The sequence below is a fragment of the Oryctolagus cuniculus genome, chromosome 13, assembly GCF_051225735.1.
Source record: "Oryctolagus cuniculus isolate XC-2025 breed Fujian yellow rabbit chromosome 13, ASM5122573v1, whole genome shotgun sequence".
In the NCBI taxonomy this organism is placed as follows: Eukaryota; Metazoa; Chordata; class Mammalia; order Lagomorpha; family Leporidae; genus Oryctolagus; species Oryctolagus cuniculus.
The window spans coordinates 71848400-71867629 of NC_142879.1; the positions used below are offsets into that span (position 1 = coordinate 71848400).

The 19230-nt window shown below is 40.3% G+C and overlaps 1 protein-coding gene across 4 annotated transcripts in view; it reads left to right on the forward strand.

Annotated features, from left to right (window-relative positions):
• The window catches only part of USP6NL (USP6 N-terminal like), a 256503-nt gene that overhangs the window by 76473 nt on the left and 160800 nt on the right, over positions 1-19230 (forward strand). For all 4 annotated transcript variants that reach the window (XM_089311764.1, XM_051821561.3, XM_089311763.1 and 1 more), the window contains exon 2: positions 14927-15010. In XM_089311764.1, coding sequence (XP_089167890.1) covers positions 15007-15010 — 4 coding nt within the window. In that variant the 5' untranslated portion in view covers positions 14927-15006. The remainder of the gene's footprint in view (positions 1-14926; positions 15011-19230) is intronic.

A 19230-nucleotide genomic window follows, 5' to 3' on the forward strand; every position in this document is an offset into this window, starting at 1 on the left:
TCCATTCTACTTTTAATAGACACTTGGGTTGTTTCCAGTTTTTCACTTTCAGGATAAAGTTGCTGTGAACATTCACATGCATCTATTTTGTTGGGACATCTGAATTCCTTGTATTTGAATATAATCCCTAGCAATGGAATTGCTGATTAATAGGTAGACATATACTTAGTCTTAGTAGTTACTATCAGTTTGCCAGAGTGTTTGTACCAATGATATTTTTAACAGTTTAAAACTCTACTCAGTATATTTTTTGTCCAGCTCTTTGTTTTTAAGCAAGAGGGTTGGTGTGTAACACCTGGTCTGCCCTTGCTGGAGATGCGGGTCCCTTGTTGTGTTTTATGTGTAACTTTCCATGTGCATGTGCTTTAGTTTCCCAGCCAGGTATTTGGATATTGAGAATAGGGAGGAGGTAGAAGGACCTAATTGTGAAGTAATAGAGTGATTTTGAATGCAGCATCTTAGAATATTAAATTAGTGCAAAGGATTCTAAGAATGCTAATAGTATTTTATTGTATAGTATTATAATTAAATACTAAATTAGCATTCTTAGAATTCAAATTAGTGCTGAAAGTAGTTAACTAATTTTCAGGCTATGTACATTAATCCCAGAAAAGAAATTTCTAGGTTTTTTAAAAAAGAGTATTGGAGATAAAATACCATTTCTTTTCACTTTATGTCACATTTTGATTCAGTGTTTTATTATCAATTTGGATTCTAAGAATTTATTTATTTGAGAGGTAGATTACAGACAGAGGAAGAGATAAAGAGAAAGTTCTTCCATCCAGTGGTTCATTCTCCAAATGGCTACAACGGCTGGAGCTGGCTGGGAGCTGGGAGCTTCTTCCGGGTCTCCCACGTGGGTGCAGGGGCACAGGCACTTGGGCCATCCTCTACTGCATTCCCAGGCCATAGCAGAGAGCTGGAACGGCAGAGGAACAGCCGGGACTTGAATTGGCGCCCGTATGGGATGCTGCTGCTGCAGGCACATGCTTAGCCAACTGTACCACAGCGCTGGTCTCTTGGTTTGAATTCTAAGCTTATCCACTTAGCTTGTTTGAACAATAGTTTTCTGTTAAAAAATGCCCTGGCCTGAAGTGCCAGCATCCCATATGGTGCCAGTTCTAGTCCTGGCTGCTCCTCTTCTGGTTCAGCTCTCTGCTATGGCCTGGGAAAGCAGTAGAGGATGGCCCAAGTCCTTGGGCCCCTGCACCCATGTGGGAGACCTGAAAGAAGTTTCTGGCTCCTGGGGTTCGGATCCACTCAGCTCTGGCCATTGCAGCCATTTGGGAAGTGAGCCAGCAGATGGAAGACTTGTCTCTCTCTTTCTCTACCTCTCTCTGTAACTCTTTAAAATAAATAAAATATGTCTTTAAAAAAAACACACTTCAGAAAAGACACATAAATACTGAAAGTGATTGTTGAAAAAGATATTCCATGCAAATGGAAGCCAAAAGTGAGCAGGAGTAGCTATACTTATATCAGACAAAATAGAATTTAAGACAAAAATGTTCAGAGAGACAAAGGTCACTGTATAATGATCAAGGGATCAGTTGAATAAGAAAGGATGATGATTTTGAATGCATGTGCACCTAATACTGGAGTACCCAATAAAACAAACATTATTAGATCTAAGGGGAGGTATGAGCTTCAATATAATAGCAATGGGGAACTTTAAAATCCTGTTTGCATCATAGGATAGATCACGCAGACACACACACACACACACAAATCCACTGAGAAATAGAGTAAAACTGTGTTCTAGGCCCAGGATGTTCTATCCAATAGCTGCAGAGTACACATGCTTTTCATCAGCACAGGGAATGTTGTCTAGGAAAGACTATATGTTAGGCCACAAACAGGTCTCAACAAAATCTAAAAAAATCAAAATCAGATCATGTATTAGACCATAGTGAGATAAAACTGGGAGTCAACAACACAAGAAACTCTAGAAGTTGTACAAATACAGGGAGACTGAACAACATTTCCCTGAATGAACAATGGGTCATGGAGGAAATCAAAAGCAAAATTAAATTTCTTTAAGCCAATGAAAATGGAAATGCTTCATCCCAGACTTAGGAGATAGAACAAAAACAGTATTAAGAATTAAGGTTGTAGAAACAAGCACCTACAATGAAAGATACAAAGATATCAAATGAACAATTGTATTTCAAGGATCTGGAAAAACAAGTGCAAACCAGCCCCAAAGTGATTAGAAGGAAGGAAGTAATAAAGATCAGGCCAAGAACCAGTGAAATACAAACTAATAAAACATAAAAGATCAGTGAAATTGAGTTGATTTTTTGAAAAGAAACAAAGTTGATAAAACTTCAGCTAAGTCAATTAAGAAAAAACAAAAGGTAGAGATAAAAGGGAGATATTATAACCGATACCACAAAAATACAGAGTATCATTAGGGACTTTTATGAGCAAATATATGCCAGCAGATTGAAAAACCTTGAAGAAATGAATAAGTTTCTAGATACATGTAATTTACTAAGGCTGAATTGTGAAGACATAGAAAACACAATAGACCAATAAAGAGTAATGAGATTGAATCACCAATGAGTCTCCTAATAAAGAAAATCCCAGGACCAGCTAGCTTCACTCTTTAGTTCTACCATATTTATATGGAAGAACCAACACCAGTTCTTTTTTTTTTTTTTTTTTTTAAGATTTATTTATTTATTTGAAAGTCAGAATTACACACAGAGAGAGGAGAGGCAGAGAGAGAGAGGTCTTCCATCCAATGGTTCACTCCCCCAGTTGGCCATAACGGCTGGAGCTGCGCCAATCCGAAGCCAGGAGCCAGGAGCTCCCTCTGGGTCTCCCATGTGAGTGCAGGGGCCCAAGGACTTGAGCTATCTACTTCTGTTTTCCCAGGCCATAGCAGAGAGCTGGATCGGAAGAGGAGCAGCTAGGACTAGAACCGGCGCCCATATGGGATGCCGGTGCTTCAGGCCAGGGCGTTAACCTGCTCTGCCACAGTGCCAGGCCAGCCAACACCAGTTCTCAGAATAGTCCAGAAAATTGAAATGGAAGGAATTCTTTTAAGTGCATTCTATGAGGCCAGCATTGCTTTGATTCCAAAACCAGATTAAGGATACAGAACAAAAAACCATAGACCAATTTTCTTGATGAGCATAGATGCAGAAATTCTTAATGCAGTGTGGATAAATTGAATCCAAAAAACATCAGAAAGATCATGTGGGATTTATCCCAGGGATGCAGATTTCAGCATTTGCAAATTTTTACCCTTCATTCCACTGATATAACAAATTATGTTTATATCAGTGGAATGAAGGGTAGAAATCATATGATCATATCAATAGCTGCAGAAAAGGCATCCATTCATGTTAAAGAATATTGAGTAAAATCGTACAGAATGAACATACCTCAACGTAATAAAGGCCACATTTGACAAATTATAGCCAGTATCATATTGAATAGGGAAAAGCTGAATGTGTTTCCTCTAAAATTTGGAACCAGATAAGGATGTCTGCTCTCATTGCTCTTATTCAGTATAGTACTGGAAGTTTTAGCTAGAGAAATTAGAAAAGAGGAAGAAATCAAAGGCATACAAATATAAAAGGAGAAAGTCAAATTATCACTGTTTGATGATGTAATGATTCTGCATATAGAGAATCCAAAGATACCACCAAGAGGCTTAATGTAGTACAGTTATAGGATATGAAATCACCACACAAAAATTATTTGGACTTTTATATACTAAAGAAGAACTTGCTGAGAAACAAATTGTAAAAGCAATCTTATTTGCAATAGTCCACCTTCCCCTATACAATATGTTGGAATAAATTTAACCAAGAATGTGAAGGACCTCTGTGATGAAAATTACAAAACAGTAATGAAAGAAATTGAAGAATACACCAAAAATTGGAAAGATCTCTCTTAGAAGAATTAATATTTAAAATGCCTATATTACCTAAAGTGATTTATAGATTTAGTATAATCTCTGTTAAAATATAAATGACCTCATAGCATTAGAACAGTCCTGAAATTCATATGGAGTCACAAAATCCTTCGAACAGTTAAAGCAGTCTTGAACAAATACAACAAAGCTGGAGACATCACACAATACCAGATTTCAAGATACGCTACAGATCTATTGTAACCAGAACATCATGATACTGGCATAAAAAGGGACACATACCTCAGTGGAACAGAATAGAGATTAAGAAATGAGTCCATGTGGCTACAACCAGCTGATCTTTGACAAAGATGCCAAAAATATGTACCAGGTTAAGGACAGTCTCTTTAATAAATGGTGCAGCTAAAACTGGGTATCCATATGCAGGAGATTGAGAATTGATCCCTACAGCTTATCTCATATAAAAATGATTTCAAAATGGATGAAAGATCTAATTATAAGACTCCAAACTATGAAACTGCTAGAGAAAAACATAGGGGAGAATTCTCCAAAACATTGGCATGGGGAATGATTTTTTGGATAAGCTCCCAAAAGTACAGGCAACAAAAGCAAAAATAGACAAAGGGGATTATATCAAACCAAGAAGCTTCTACACAGCAAAGGAAACAACTAGTAGAGTGATAGAAGGAGAGAAAATATTTTCAAACTATTCATCCAACAAAGAATTAATATCCAGAATCTATAAGAAACTCAGAAAACTCAACAATAAAAAACCAAACACTGCAGTTAAGAGATGGGCAAGCAATCTGAATAAACCTTTCTTGGAAGAAATACAAATGGCCAACATTTACATGGAAAAATGCTCAGTATCACTAGCCATCTGATAAATGTAAATCAAAACCATGATGAGATATTATTTCATTCCAGTTAGAATGACTATTATCAAAAAGACAAATGCTATTGAGGCTGTGGAGAAAAGGGAACCTTTTCATACTGTTGGTGGGAATGCAGATTATTACAGCTATTATGGAGAAAAGTATGAAGGTTCCTCAAAAGACTTAAAATAGATCTACCATATGATTCAGCTAGCCCACTTCTGGGTATGTATCGAAAGGAAATGCAATAAGCATATGAAACATATACCTGTATTATGTTGCTGTGCTATTCACAATAGCCAAAATATGGAATCAGTCTACATGTCCATCAGTGGATGAATATATATATATATACACGTACACACATCTTTTTTTATATATATAGATACACATACACACACACAAATTGAATATTAATCAACCGTAAAATAATCACATTTTCTCATTGCAGCAAAATAAGTAGGAGCAGAGATCATGATGTTAAGTGAAATAAGCCAGTTATGGACAAATACCATATGTTCTCTCTCATATGAGGAAGTTAAAAATATAGTAAATCTGAACTTAGAATAGCAGTAATTAGAGACTAAGGAGTGGTGAGGAGCTGTTGAGGGAGATTGGGTTACAAGTAGTAGAACACAATCAAAAGCAATAAATTCAGGTGTTCCATAGTATACAATAGGCTGACTCTAGTTCACAGTGATGTATTCTATACTGTATAAAAACTTGAATTGAGGAGCTGATAAGCTCCAAAAACAAGGAAATATAAGAAAGTGTGAAATGCTAGTTGCCCATATAGCAGCTGAAAAATTGTACTGTACCTAGAGAAATGTACAAGTATTTTATTTGTTAAATAGTGATTAAATAGGGCCGATGCTGTAGTGCAGTAGGTTAATCCTCTGCCTATGGTGCCAGTATCCCATATGGGCTCAGGTTCTAGTCCCTGCTCTTCCGATACAGCTCTCAGCTATGGCCTGGGAAAATAGTAGAAGATGGCCCAAGCACTTGGGCCACTGCACCTGCATGGGAGACCTGGAAGAAGCTCCTGGCTCCTGGCGTCTGATCAGCCCTGCTCTGGCTGTTGGCAGCCATTTGGGGAGTGAACCAGCGGATGGAAGACCTTTCTTTCTGTCTCTCCCTCTCACTGTCTGTAATTATACTTCTCAAATAAATAAATAAACAAATATTTAAAATAAGAAATAATGATTAATGATTTAAATAATGATTCAAAAAGAAAAAAAAAGAAACGGTGACAGTGTGACTGATACAAGTAAAGAAGAAGTTGACATGCTGACCAGTGTAAAGCTACTAGCAATTGATAAATTCGCTGGAAACCTGACTTAAATTGTACCTGTAGCAGGGGAATTAGACCTCCTCCTTATCTCACACTTCATTAACATACACATGTAAACAAACCAATGAAACCAAAAGGCTTTTCCCTTTGCTCTCAGGCCCAACACAGCCTTTGATCTTATTAGCAGGAAGTACAGTGTTGATTTAGTGAACAGGAGAAAGAAGCCTCCTTTCACTCTAGTGGTGATAGAAGATTTGCTATACTTATGCTGGGAAAATAAGTTTCAGAAATTAAGCAATTTTTTAAAAAAGATTATTTATTTATTTGAAAGGCAAAGTTACAGAGAGGCAGAGGCAGAGAGGTCTTCCATCCGCTGGTTCACTCCCTAGATGACTTCAATGACCCGAGCTGCACCAGTCCAAAGCCAGGAGCCAGGAGCCTCTTCCAAGTCTCCCATGTGGGTACAGGGTCCCAAGGACTTGGGCCATCTTTTAGTGCTTTCCCAGGCCATAGTAGTGAGCTAGATTGGAAGAGGAGCAGCCAGGACTTGAACCAGCGCGCATATGGCATGCCGGCACTGGAGGTGGCAGCTTTACCCACTATGCCACAGTTCCTACCCCCAGCATTGTGTTTTTTTTTTTTTTTTTTTTTTTGACAGGCAGAGTTAGTGAGAGAGAGAGACAGAGAGAAAGGTCTTCCTTCTGTTGGTTCACCCCCCAAATGGCCGCTGGCGCGCTGTGGCCGGCATGCTGTGCCGATCGAAGCCAGGAGCCAGGTGCTTCTTCCTGGTCTCCCATGCAGGTGCAGGGCCCAAACACTTGGGCCATCCTCCACTGCCTTCCTGGGCCACAGCAGAGAGCAGGACTGGAAGAGGAGCAACCGGGACAGAATCCGGCACCCCAATTGGGACAAGAACCCGGAGTGCCAGCGCTGCAGGCAAAGGAATAGCCAAGTGAGCCGTGGTGCCGGCCCCCCAGCATTGTGTTTTAAAGAATGTAAGTTGCAGCTAGAACATTATTTATGGAAAGCCCAAGATTTGTGAAGGTACATTAGTGAAACCTTCTGTGTGAATGAATCATAACTTTAATATTAACTGAAATCTTTTTAAAAAGATTTTTTCTGGGGCCAGTGCTGTGGCAGAGCGGGTAAAGCCACTACCTGCAGTGCCAGCACTCCATTTGGGTGAAGGTTCAAGTCCCAGCTGTTCCTCTTGCGATCCAGCTCTCTGCTATGGCCTGGGAAATCAGTGGAAGATGTCTCATGTACTTGGGCCCCTGCACCCGCATGGGAGACCTTGAAGAAGTTCCTGGCTCCTGGCTTCAGATCAGTGTAGCTCCAGTCTTTGTGGCTATTGAGGAGTGAACCACTGGATGTAAGACCTCTCTTTGTCTTTCTCTCTACCTCTGCCTCTCTGTAACTCTGCTTTTCAAATAAATAAACAATTAAAAAAATTTTTTTTTCTATTTATTTGAAAGGCAGGGTTGAAAGAGAGAGAGATATATATCTTCTATCTGTTGGTTCTTGCCCCAAATGAGCAATGGCCAGGACTGAAGCCAGAAGCCAGAGATTCCATCCTTGTCAGGGTATAGAGGCCAAAGTGCTTGGGGCCATCCTTCTGCTGCTTTCCTGGGCGCATTAGCAGCGAGCTGGATTTGAAGTAGAGCAGCCAGGACTCAACCAACGCCCATATGGGATGTGGGTGTTGTGGGCAACATCCAGCCTACAACAATGCAGCCCCCTATAATTAATCTTTATTATGAGAAGATATTACCTAGGAAACTTCCCTGACAATCATAGTCGAACCAGTCAACTTTGAATCTAAATTAAGAGCGGAAGAGACTAGAGAGATCATCAAATCCATAGGATGGACTTGTCTCTGTAGGCAGTGCCTAGAACACTGCCTGGCTTAGAAAAGCTGCTAGGTGAATGATTACTGAGTGAATAATTAGCTTGTATATTTTCTATTTTAAATTTAAAAACAGAACATTAATCATTTATTTATTGATTTATAAGCCTTTGAGGAAATAAATTTTTTTGATTGAGGCATCATTTCTGATACTTCTTTCTTGCTGACTGAGAAAGTTGCATAAAACACATGGCAGGGTATTCATTCATTGTCATGTTTCTTCAAGACATATTTAATGAGCATAAGAGAGTCCATTACATGTAAATTAACAATTCATTTAGTCAGTTGCTTATTCTTGGACATTTAAACTGTTTATAATGTTTGTGCTATTACAAATAAAGCTTCAATGAAGGAACTTTGCTTAAGCTGTTTTTTTTTTTTTTTTTTTTTGTGGGGGTGGGAGTGGTGATGATAGTTCAACAAATAGCAGTTTAGAAAAGAGGATCTAGGAATTTGCTAGAAAATGAACTGGGATTATACAACTGTGAAGGTGAGATCAGAAGCCTCTGTGGTCAGCCAGCTGGGATTCGTCAGCACAAATCATTCAACTCCTTGGGTATCCAGCTGCTTCTACATGTAGATAATATATAATCATGCATCTTTTCACATAAAGCCATCTTGCAATTTATGGTGGAACTGGCCATCATTTGTATTTGTCTTTTACTTTTAAGGATTCAGAGTCACTACAAGTGTTTCTGCCTCTTAATTGTGGCTTGAAGATTGTAAATGCATTTAAATCTTTACATGTGATTGGATTTATTTATGTTATTTTTATTCATGATTATTTCCTTCGAAACTTTTGGGTGAGTTTTTGCTTCTTCCTTTTCTTTTCTTTTCTTTTCTTTTCTTTTCTTTTCTTTTCTTTTCTTTTCTTTTCTTTTCTTTCTTTCTTTCCTTCTTTCTTTCTTGTTTTTTTTTTTTTTTTTTTTTTTTTTTTGACAGGCAGAGTGGACAGTGAGATAGAGAGAGAGAGAGAGAGAGAGAAGGGTCTTCCTTTGCCGGTGGTTCACCCTCCAATGGCCGGTGCGCTGCGGCTGGCGCACCGCGCTGATCTGATGGCAGGAGCCAGGTGCTTTTCCTGGTCTCCCATGGGGTGCAGGGCCCAAGGACTTGGGCCACCCTCCACTGCACTCCCGGGCCACAGCAGAGAGCTGGCCTGGAAGAGGGGCAACCGGGACAGAATCTGGCGCCCTGACCGGGACTAGAACCCGGTGTGCCTGCGCCGCAAGGCGGAGGATTAGCCTAGTGGGCCGCAGCGACGGCAGGGCTTTTTCATTTTCAAAACTGTATACTACTACTTTCATACAATAGACTAATGTTACATAAGGACTAGCACAGTGCTGTCCATCCCATCTCCTTAAGTCACCGAGCGTTACCAGTGCACTCCTGAATCCCCTCTGCCATCCTCTCCTGATGCTGGCTTGAGGAAATCATCAGCCACAAAGTGGAATCTAGTGTTCCCTTGCTTCTCTTTGACAGTGCACTGCATGTGAATCTATCTCCAAACAGGATCTCATTAAGTTTACATATGCTGGGGCATTTGTCAGTAGTATCAGTTTGTATGTAAATATTACATCGGTCAACTCTTGGATTTATTAATTTTTTAAAAACTTTATTCCAGAATAATTTTAAATTTACAAAACAAAAATTGTGAAGTAGTACAGTTCGCACATAATCCACACCCAGAGTCCCCTACTGACACCATCTTTTATCAGTAGGGTATGGATGTCACAATTTTTAAGCCACACACAGTTTTCACTATTATTAACATCTCGTGTTAGTATAACATGTCTCACAATTAATGAACCACACCCAGCTTCCTCTAATTTTTTTTTTTTTTTTTTGACAGGCAGAGTGGACAGTGAGAGAGAGAGACAGAGAGAAAGGTCTTCCTTTGCCGTTGGTTCACCCTCCAATGGCCTTCGTGGCCAGCGTGCTGCGGCCGGTGCACCGCGCTGATCCGATGGCAGGAGCCAGGTGCTTCTCCTGGTCTCCCATGGGGTGCAGGGCCCAAGCACTTGGGCCATCTTCCACTGCACTCCCAGGCCACAGCAGAGAGCTGGCCTGGAAGAGGGTAACTGGGACAGAATCCGGAGCCCCGACCGGGACTAGAACTCTGTGTGCCAGAGCCGCAAGGCGGAGGATTAGCCTAGTGAGCCACAGAGCTGGCCTCCTCTAATTTTTTAATCCAAACTGCCTCTATCTCTCTCACCCTCCAGCCTCTAGTATTCAACATTTCTATTCACTTTTTTTTTTTTTAGCTCCGATGTGAGGGAGAACATGTGGTATTTGTCTTTTTGTGTCTGACTTATTTCACTTAACATGATATCTTCTAGCTCTATCTATTTTGCTGCAAATGACAGGACTTCATTCTTTTTTATGGCTGGATAGTACTCCATTGTGTATATATCCCCCATTTTCTTTATCCGTTGATTTATCTTTTTTATTTTTATTTATTTTATTATTTTTTTATTTTTATTTTTATTTTTTTGACAGGCAGAGTGGACAGTGAGAGAGAGAGACAGAGAGAAAGGTCTTCCTTTGCCGTTGGTTCACCCTCCAATGGCCGCCGCGGCCGGCACGCTGCGGCCAGCGCACCGCGCTGATCCGATGGCAGGAGCCAGGAGCCAGGTGCTTTTCCTGGTCTCCCATGGGGTGCAGGGCCCAAGCACCTGGGCCATCCTCCACTGCACTCCCTGGCCACAGCAGAGAGCTGGCCTGGAAGAGGGGCAACCGGGACAGAATCCGGCGCCCCAACCGAGACTAGAACCCGGTGTGCCGGCGCCGCTAGGCAGAGGATTAGCCTAGTGAGCCGCGGCGCCAGCCCCGTTGATTTATCTTTTGATTTGCCTACCCATGGTTCGTTTGTTTCATTACTTCATAATACTTGATTATGTAATGATAACATAATTACTCTTTTGCTGATGAGAATTCCAGTTTTTGTTTGTGCTTTTACAAACAACCTTGCTATGAACATTTTTCTGGACATATCTTAGCATATGTGTAAAAGAGTATAGCCACACATCTCTCTTTTGCTTAGTGTTTACCTGGTCCACATTTTTAATGCTTTTAGTCCCAGGGTATCTGTGTTCTAATGATTTCTTATGAGTAACAAATGCTTAGACTTTTTAAAATACCATCTTTTTAACTTGAAAGTGTAGTTTTTTTGCACTTAAAGTTAATATATTTTCTCTCGTTAGTCAATTTTGGCTGCAGTGATGCTGTGTAACATGTGCAGATTTTCAGCGCCATGCAACCACAGACATTTATTTCTGGATCACAGGTCTGTAGTCTGCTGAGTTTGGCTGGATTTGGCTGTAAGCTGTTGGTTGGCCTCAGTTGTGTGTCAGATGTCTACTCAGTCTGGGCCCACAGCTGTCTGGGGCACGAGTGTGCAGGAGGGTGCGGGCACACTCAGTGCTCTTAAAACCCCCTCTCAGAACTCTCTTCCACCTACAATCCAACAAGGTGTATGACTACACCCCCAAATCCACAGTGCCTGGGAAATGAGATTCAAGCCAGATCTGACAGGAATATTCCAGTGTATCTTATATATGAAATTGTGGGTTTATATATATTATACATACATATGTATTGTACGTAGACAAATTAATTTTTCTCTTGGGTGCTATGAAAACTAGAAAATAGGATTCTTCTCCTCCTCTTCCTCTTCTTCTACTATCCCCCCCCCCCCCCCCCACGCCTCCTTCCTTGGATTAGGGGAAGAGAAGGGGCATCTGAACATTTGGTCTTGTGTGTTACTGGACTGCCTTGTTGCTTGAAGGGTTTGGTAGACTACTTTGAAATTAGGTGGGAGGATCGACATTTTAAAACTGTGATGAGCATAAATTTTTTTTAAGATTCATTTTTCATTTATTTGAAAGAGTTAAAGAGGAAGAGGGACAGAGAGAAATCTTCCATCCATTGGTTTTACTCGCAAATGGACACATGGCTTGGGCTGGGCTAGGCTCAGAGCCAGGAGTCTGGAGCTTCTTCTGCTTGGGCCATCCTCTGCTGCTTTCCCAGGCACATTTGCAGGGTGCTGGATCAGAAGTAGAGCAGCCGGGTCTCGAACCAGCACCCATATGGGATGCCGGCATCGCAGGCAGGGGCTTAAGCTGCTATGCCACAGTGCTGGCCCCCATAAATAATCTTAAATGACTAAAGTTGTAAGTAGTTCATTGTTGTTTTTAAGAACTAATCCATGCCATTTTATGTTAATTGTAATACATGTATTGTTGCACATTTGTAAACTGTAAAATTTATACGCATTTATTACCTCAGATAGTAAGATATAAGTTCATATGTATAAGTTTGTTTTCCTAGTGTTTTTGAGGTTACTGTTTTTAGTGCTGAGAAAACTCTTGCTGTCTTAACTCCACTCCTTGAAAAGTATTTATTAGACTTCTTACGGTTATGGATAGAAGGGCATTCCGTAGTATGAGGTGCTTTGATATTACCATTTAGGAGTTTTAAATTTAAGGTAAAATTTATTTTGGTATAAATATGAACAAGGAAAACAGTCTTGGTCAGAGATCAGACAAGTACAGATCAGTGCCCTCCTAGGTCATCTGTGAGCATGTAATCTGTTTTGTGTATTTGCAACACAGGACTGCCTTTCCTTGTCATCATCTAGTGCACGCCAGGTCTGCATGTTCTACCTCACATCCCAGGGAGGGGAAACACATCTAACAGACTCCCTCAAGCACCAGCAAGAAAGTGTACTTATCCTGAGTTACTTTCATCATATATTCCAAAACTAACATGCGGATTATATGTTGTTTTAGATTTCCCATAGAACTCATTTCCTTTGGGATAATTATGTTATCTGGAAATAGAATTCGTTTGCTAGTGTACAGATAAAGCAAGCATGTGGGATGGAGGTCAGGTGATAACGTGGCAGTGCTGTGATTATATGCTGCTGCTAATTACAGTGTGTGTACCATGCTGTGCATGCAAATGCTGATGCAGTCTGTTTTCACTTTGCAAATGTCCAGTTCTCGTGGATATTATACTACACTAGTAAAGTGTCCAGATGGGGCAAGCATTATTTTTCCAAACAACATTGCCTTAACTTTGATTCAAAAATAGAAGTCTTAGTATTATTCTCTTTTCTTAATTGGTTAAGAAAATAAAGAAACCTGGGCCAGTGTTGTGGCACAGTAGGTAAAGCTGCCGCGTGTGACTCTGGCATCCCATATGGGCACTGGTTTGTGTCCTTGCTGCTCCACTTCTGACCCACCTCCTGCTAATGGGCTGGCAAAAGCAATGGAAGATGGCCCAGATGTTTGGGCCCATGCTCCCCACTAGGGAGACCAGGGTGAAGTTCCTGGCTCCTGGCTTTAGCCTGGCCCAGCCCTGGCTCTGTGGCCATCTGGGAAGCGAACCAGTCAATGGAAGATCTCTTTGTCTCTGTAGCTCTGACTTTCAAATAAATAAATATTAAAAAAAAAAAAAAAACACCAAGAAAACAATCATTACTTGTGATTACGAGGAGTAGCCTGTTAGTTTGTAAAGCATGAGATAGCATGAAGTAATACAAGTGTAAATTTTGTACCTGATCTTAATTTATCTCTGGAATTTTTTTTAAAGATTTATTTTATTTATTTGAAAGTCAGAGTTACACAGAGAGAGGAGAGGCACAGAGAGAGAGATCTTCCATCTGCTGGTTCACTCCCCAATTGGCTACAACGGCTGGAGCTGCACCGATCTGATCCGATCCGATCTGAAGCCAGGAGCCAGGAGCCTCCTCCAGGTCTTCCCATGTGGGTGCAGGGGCCCAAGGACTTGGGCCATCTTCTACTGCTCTCCTGGGCCATAGCAGAGAGCTGGATTGGAAGTGGAGCACCTGGGACTCAAATCGGTGCCCACATGGGATGCTGGCACTGCAAATGGTGACTTTACCTGCTACGCCACAGTGCCGGCCTTTGGAATTTTATATTTTAGATTTAGGCAGGCATTTGTGCATCTATGATTATGTTCAAATATATTTATGCTTCATTCCAATAGGAAGATTTGTAATGTAAATCTCAGCAAAGGGTTACTTTTATGTTAATAATATAAGGTGGTATTTTATGTTACACTCTGAACTGTTGAACAAACACAGAATTTTACATGAAGTGTTTACCAAGTATATTTTTAAAATATATAGAAAAGAGTGCCTTAAAACGAAACCTACCTGAAATGATTGGGTAAGGCTAGTGTGTTGTGAGACTGTTTTTCTTTCTACTTTGTCGTTGTTAACCATGTTTTTTTCCACAATGAATCTGTTTTATTCTTATGATAGGTAAAGTGGCCATTATTAGAGAAAGACTATAGCAATAACTTTAGTGATCTTTATTTGCTGACTTACATAAGTCATTTATATGCAATCAAAAGAGATTGAGCAGATGTGATGTGCTGTATTTGCCCTAGATGGAGTGCTTTCTAAGATTTTGTTTAGCAGTGGAGAAGACTCATGAATAAGTTTCTGTGTGATAATTACTTTATCCATGTTATTTCCTGTTTTTTTTTTTTTTTAATTTATTTATTTATTTGAGTGTCAGAGTTACACACAGAGAGGAGAGGCAGAGAGAAAGAGAAGTCTTCCATCTGATGGTTCACTCCCCAGTTGGCCACAAGGTCCAGAGCTGTGCTGATCCAAAGCCTGAAGCCAGGAACTTCCTCCCTGTCTCCCACACAGGTGCAGGGACCCAAGGACTTGGGCCATCTTCTACTACTTTCCCAGGCCACAGCAGAGAGGTGTATTGGCATCCCATATGAGCACTGGTTCAAGTCCCAGCTGCTCCACTTCCAATACAGCTCTCTGCTGTGGCTTCAGACTTCCTTCTGGAAGTAGTGGAAAAGTTTTGAGGCAAAATTATTCCTCACTTCTTTTTAGAGAACTTTATTTTAAAGGTAGGGTTTTTTTTTTTGTTGTTGTTGTTGTTGTTTTTTAAATACTGTTTTTTTCTCTGTTTCCTGACTAGGACATGTATTCCTCTGAGAAACCTTGTACAGATTTTGGTGTAATATCTGATTGGGACAGCATCTGGAGACATTTCCAGTCATGAGTGAGTATGCTTTTTTGTTTCATTTCAGTTATCTCGGAGCATTTGCAGTGTTGTGCTTACAAAAAGAAAAGATGTGTTACTGGGCAAATTGGAATTACGTTATTTCTTCAGAGGCTGACTCTAATCTGATGTCACCCGATACTGTGCACTTGTCTCTATGGAAAAAAAGAGCTAAGTTCCAGTTGTTCTAAGACGGTAGATGTGGTTGATGAAATCTGCCGTTAGTTTTTTGGTTGATTTTGTTCTGTTACCTAAAATTTTCTGTTGTCTACCCTTTGGAGCATGACTCTTTAAAAGTAGGAGCAGGGAACATTGCATGTGACCATAGTTAGAGGTTTCACTGTGTGAAATTTAGTAATTGTGTAACATGGGTTAATGTTATATTTAATTAAAAGAATTCCAGTGTTTTTATTAATGTCTTTGATAGAACGAAGAATGCAGGCTCTTTTGGACTTAACCAAATTTGATGCAGATTTTTTCTTAGTTCATAAAGGCATCTTATATGTAATATTTTCTTTTCCATTCCTTTCTACTTCTGCTTGTAAATGGAGAATGAGATTTTACTATTTTGTGTTAACTGTTTATTTTTAGAGGGTAAGGAAGGAATCGAAATTTCACCCAAACTAGTATCTTACAGCAGTTTTGAAATACAGATTCGCTGATTATGGAAAGTTTGGGATGGAATGAACATTTCCACAATGGAATAGAATGTTAGAAGACTTAAAATTTTTCACATAATATTTATATTGATTGTATTTACCTTAATATGAAGTAGGGCAGCTTTGCTCATCACTTTAAGTAAGTAGGTAGTTGATAATGGAAATGAAGCTGTTTAAAACCTTTGAGTGCGTTCTACTGAGAGTAGTATTGCAAATGCTCTTTAATGTTTCAGTGGTGTACTCTTGTGATTCACTTTGAATAAACAAAGATGGTTGCTACATGGGTTCAAATACAGATTAAGAAAGAAGCAGCTTTGTTGTTTCTGCTCCATTCATATGAAATTTTGTGATACTATTTGTTTACTGTAAAGTGCTCACTACTGAAGGTGGTGATGAGTTCATGAAAATTATGAGAATGTTTAAATCTGGAAAATTAACAAAATTTTATTTTATTTATATATATTTTAAAGATTTATTTTTTTTTCGGAAGGAAGAGTTACAGAGAGGCAAAAGGCAGAGAGACAGAGAGAGAGAGACAGAGAGAGAGAGAGAGATCCAGAGGTCTTCCATCCACTGTTTCACTCCCCAGATAGCCGCAGCTACTGGAGCTGGGCCATTTCGAAGCCTGGGTCTCCCACATGGGGCCCAAAGACTGGGGCTGTCTTTCACTGCTTTCCCAGGCTGTAGCAGAGAGATAGATCCTAAGTGGAGCAGCCAGGACTTGAACCAGTGCCCATATGAGATGCTGGCACTGCAGGTGGTGGCTTTACCTACTATGCCACAGAGCCGACCCCCAAAATTTTATTTTGTAATTTTGGTAGAAATTACACTTATACAGATGTGAGTTCTTTAAAGACAGGTGCCCTGTCCAATGTCTTTCATGAACTTTTGTGTTTGATAAAATTTATTCTGTGTTGCTGCCCTTGAAAAGTCAGCCCTGCCAGTTAAGCAGTTAATACCTTGTGAACCACATGGCATTTCTTATGTTTAAATTACAGTGGTTGTATTCTATTTGCAAGATTTTTGATTGGTTCTTCTCTGTATCAGTTTTTTTTCATTTCTGCTTATTTATAGTTATTTGGCCCCTTTTTATTATTTTACCTCTGTGAATCTTTTAAATGCTTATTTTAACGTGTTCTTCAGATCATTTGATAATTTAAAAATTTGTCTATAATGAATTTATGTTGTGATGGTTGATATTGTGTTTTCGTAATGTTCTGTAAATTTGCAGGCACATTCCAATAGAGGCTTTTTTTTTTCCTTTGTCCTGTGTCTCCCTCTGTATTTATTTTTGTGATTTGCCCTGCTGGTCTAGCAGATTTGTAGTTGTTTCTGCCTGGCTTTGGTGATCACAGATCAGAATCAGGTCTGTGTTGGTGGATCAGAGCCCCAGCCCCATGGGGACGCTGGGGACATCACAGATTTAGTCACTGAGTCAGCTGGCATTAGGTCAGCACCTTTCTATAAGCTGAAGTCTCAGTGCAGTTAGCAGAAGTCTTTTTCAATCTACTTTCATAACTGAAGACTGCCATCTCAGCCGCTGGTTTTAAGCAAAGAGCTTGGCTACCCACCCTGCTTCATCTGACACAGTTTTATTTACAGTTACCCCATAGGGGTAACTGTGCTTCTTCCAGATAAGGGCCTGAGTCCAGTCAGCTTTTGGGTTCAGCTTGCCTCATGCTTTGTGTTACTGTTAGATCTATGGAAATGTTTAACATGTTTTAGGGGCATAGCTATGTCACTTTAGTGATTTGTTTTCACATTTTGTCTGTTATTTTGCTGTGTTTGTTGTGAAGAAAGGAGAGCAGTGCCAGAGGTGGGGGTGTGTTAACTGCTGGTATTAGAAGAGCATCCAGACTCCTTATTTTATATTTAAGATTCTGTTTTTACAGCTTCTGCTCAGTTCCCCAGTTCCTAAAGCTCTTCAGTGTCATCTGTGTACCACTTCTGTGCCGGGTGAGCCCCGCTGTACTTCTGTGTAGCACTCTGCTTGCCTCTTTCTAGTTCCTTGCTATTATACTATGCAGCATCTGCTTATATGTTTTTAAGGGCAAAGACTACTTTATTGCTTGTATCAAACACTGCTCCTGGTACTTAATAGGTGCTAAATATTGCAGAGCCATGGGTGTTCCCAAGTAATTTTCATAGTATGTGGTTAAAAGAATTGAAAACTATTCTATATGTCATTATTTTTAGGTGAAATGTGAGCTGTTTCATGAGAATGTATGTGTGTATAGAGGGTGGCATAGGATAATGTGTTCCAGGGGGTGGAGCAGTGTGGGAAAAGCATGAAGGTCTGACTTCACGTAGGTGTTTCTAAGTAGACATCCTGGATTCTAGAAATGGGAAGGGAGATTGAAAAAGCTGGAGGAGACCAAATCAGGACCCAAGTCATTTATATCCTAGGAAGTTTGGACCGTATCCTGTAGGGATTAAGGAGCTAGTATTAGAAGATTTCAGTTAGGGGAACACCTTACTAAGATTTTACTCTGAAAAAATTATTCTGACAGACATTTTGGTTAGATGTCAATTAAAAAGACGGATTACACATGCAGTATTTGCTTCTTTTAACTTTGTCTTAGTTTTCACTTCTTTTCATGTTCCCTTTAAATCAGATTGAGTTACAGTTTCTTTTTCTTGCCAATCTGATGATTTTCTTTAGCACAATAAATTGTTTTTAAGCAGACCACTGTAATAATAGGTTAGTGAGTATTGTAACAGACCTGTATGCAGCAGTTCCTAGGGAATTATAAGTCCTCCTCCTCCCCGCCCCCGAAAGTGGGAACTTAGTATATGCAGAATTCCTGTTTTGGGAAAGAAAATAGAAGTACAAGCCGGCGCCGCGGCTCACTAGGCTAATCCTCCGCCTAGCGGCGCCGGCACACCGGGTTCTAGTCCCGGTTGGGGCGCCGGATTCTATCCCGGTTGCCCCTCTTCCAGGCCAGCCCTCTGCTGTGGCCAGGGAGTGCAGTGGAGGATGGCCCAGGTGCTTGGGCCCTGCACCCCATGGGAGACCAGGAGAAGCACCTGGCTCCTGGCTCCTGCCATCGGATCAGTGCGGTGCACCGGCTGCAGCGCGCCGGCCGCGGCGGCCATTGGAGGGTGAACCAACGGCAAAGGAAGACCTTTCTCTCTGTCTCTCTCTCTCACTGTCCACTCTGCCTGTCAAAAAAAAAAAAAAAAAAATAGAAGTACAGTTAAACAGTGGGATTATATGTCATTAAAGTTAAGACAGAGTTTACAAATCTAAAATTTGGGTGAGAATAATGGGTTACTAATTTTTTTCCTTAGTATTTCTCTGTAGATTAAAAGATTAGATACTTATGTGTATGAATGGATTTACCTATGAGGATTTCTCAGCTCTTTGCAGGTAATGAAACACAGAACTTGGTAGTAGTTGTTCAGCGCGTGGGAGAAACTGGTGAAGCTTGGAGGTGTCTGGCTCTGATATCTACTTTGAAAGCTGAGGGAATCAGTTTTTCTGCTTACCCAGACCATTCTTGACCCAGTAGATAAGTTGTCCCAACTATAAGGCCTATGAAATTTATAAATGCTTATGTT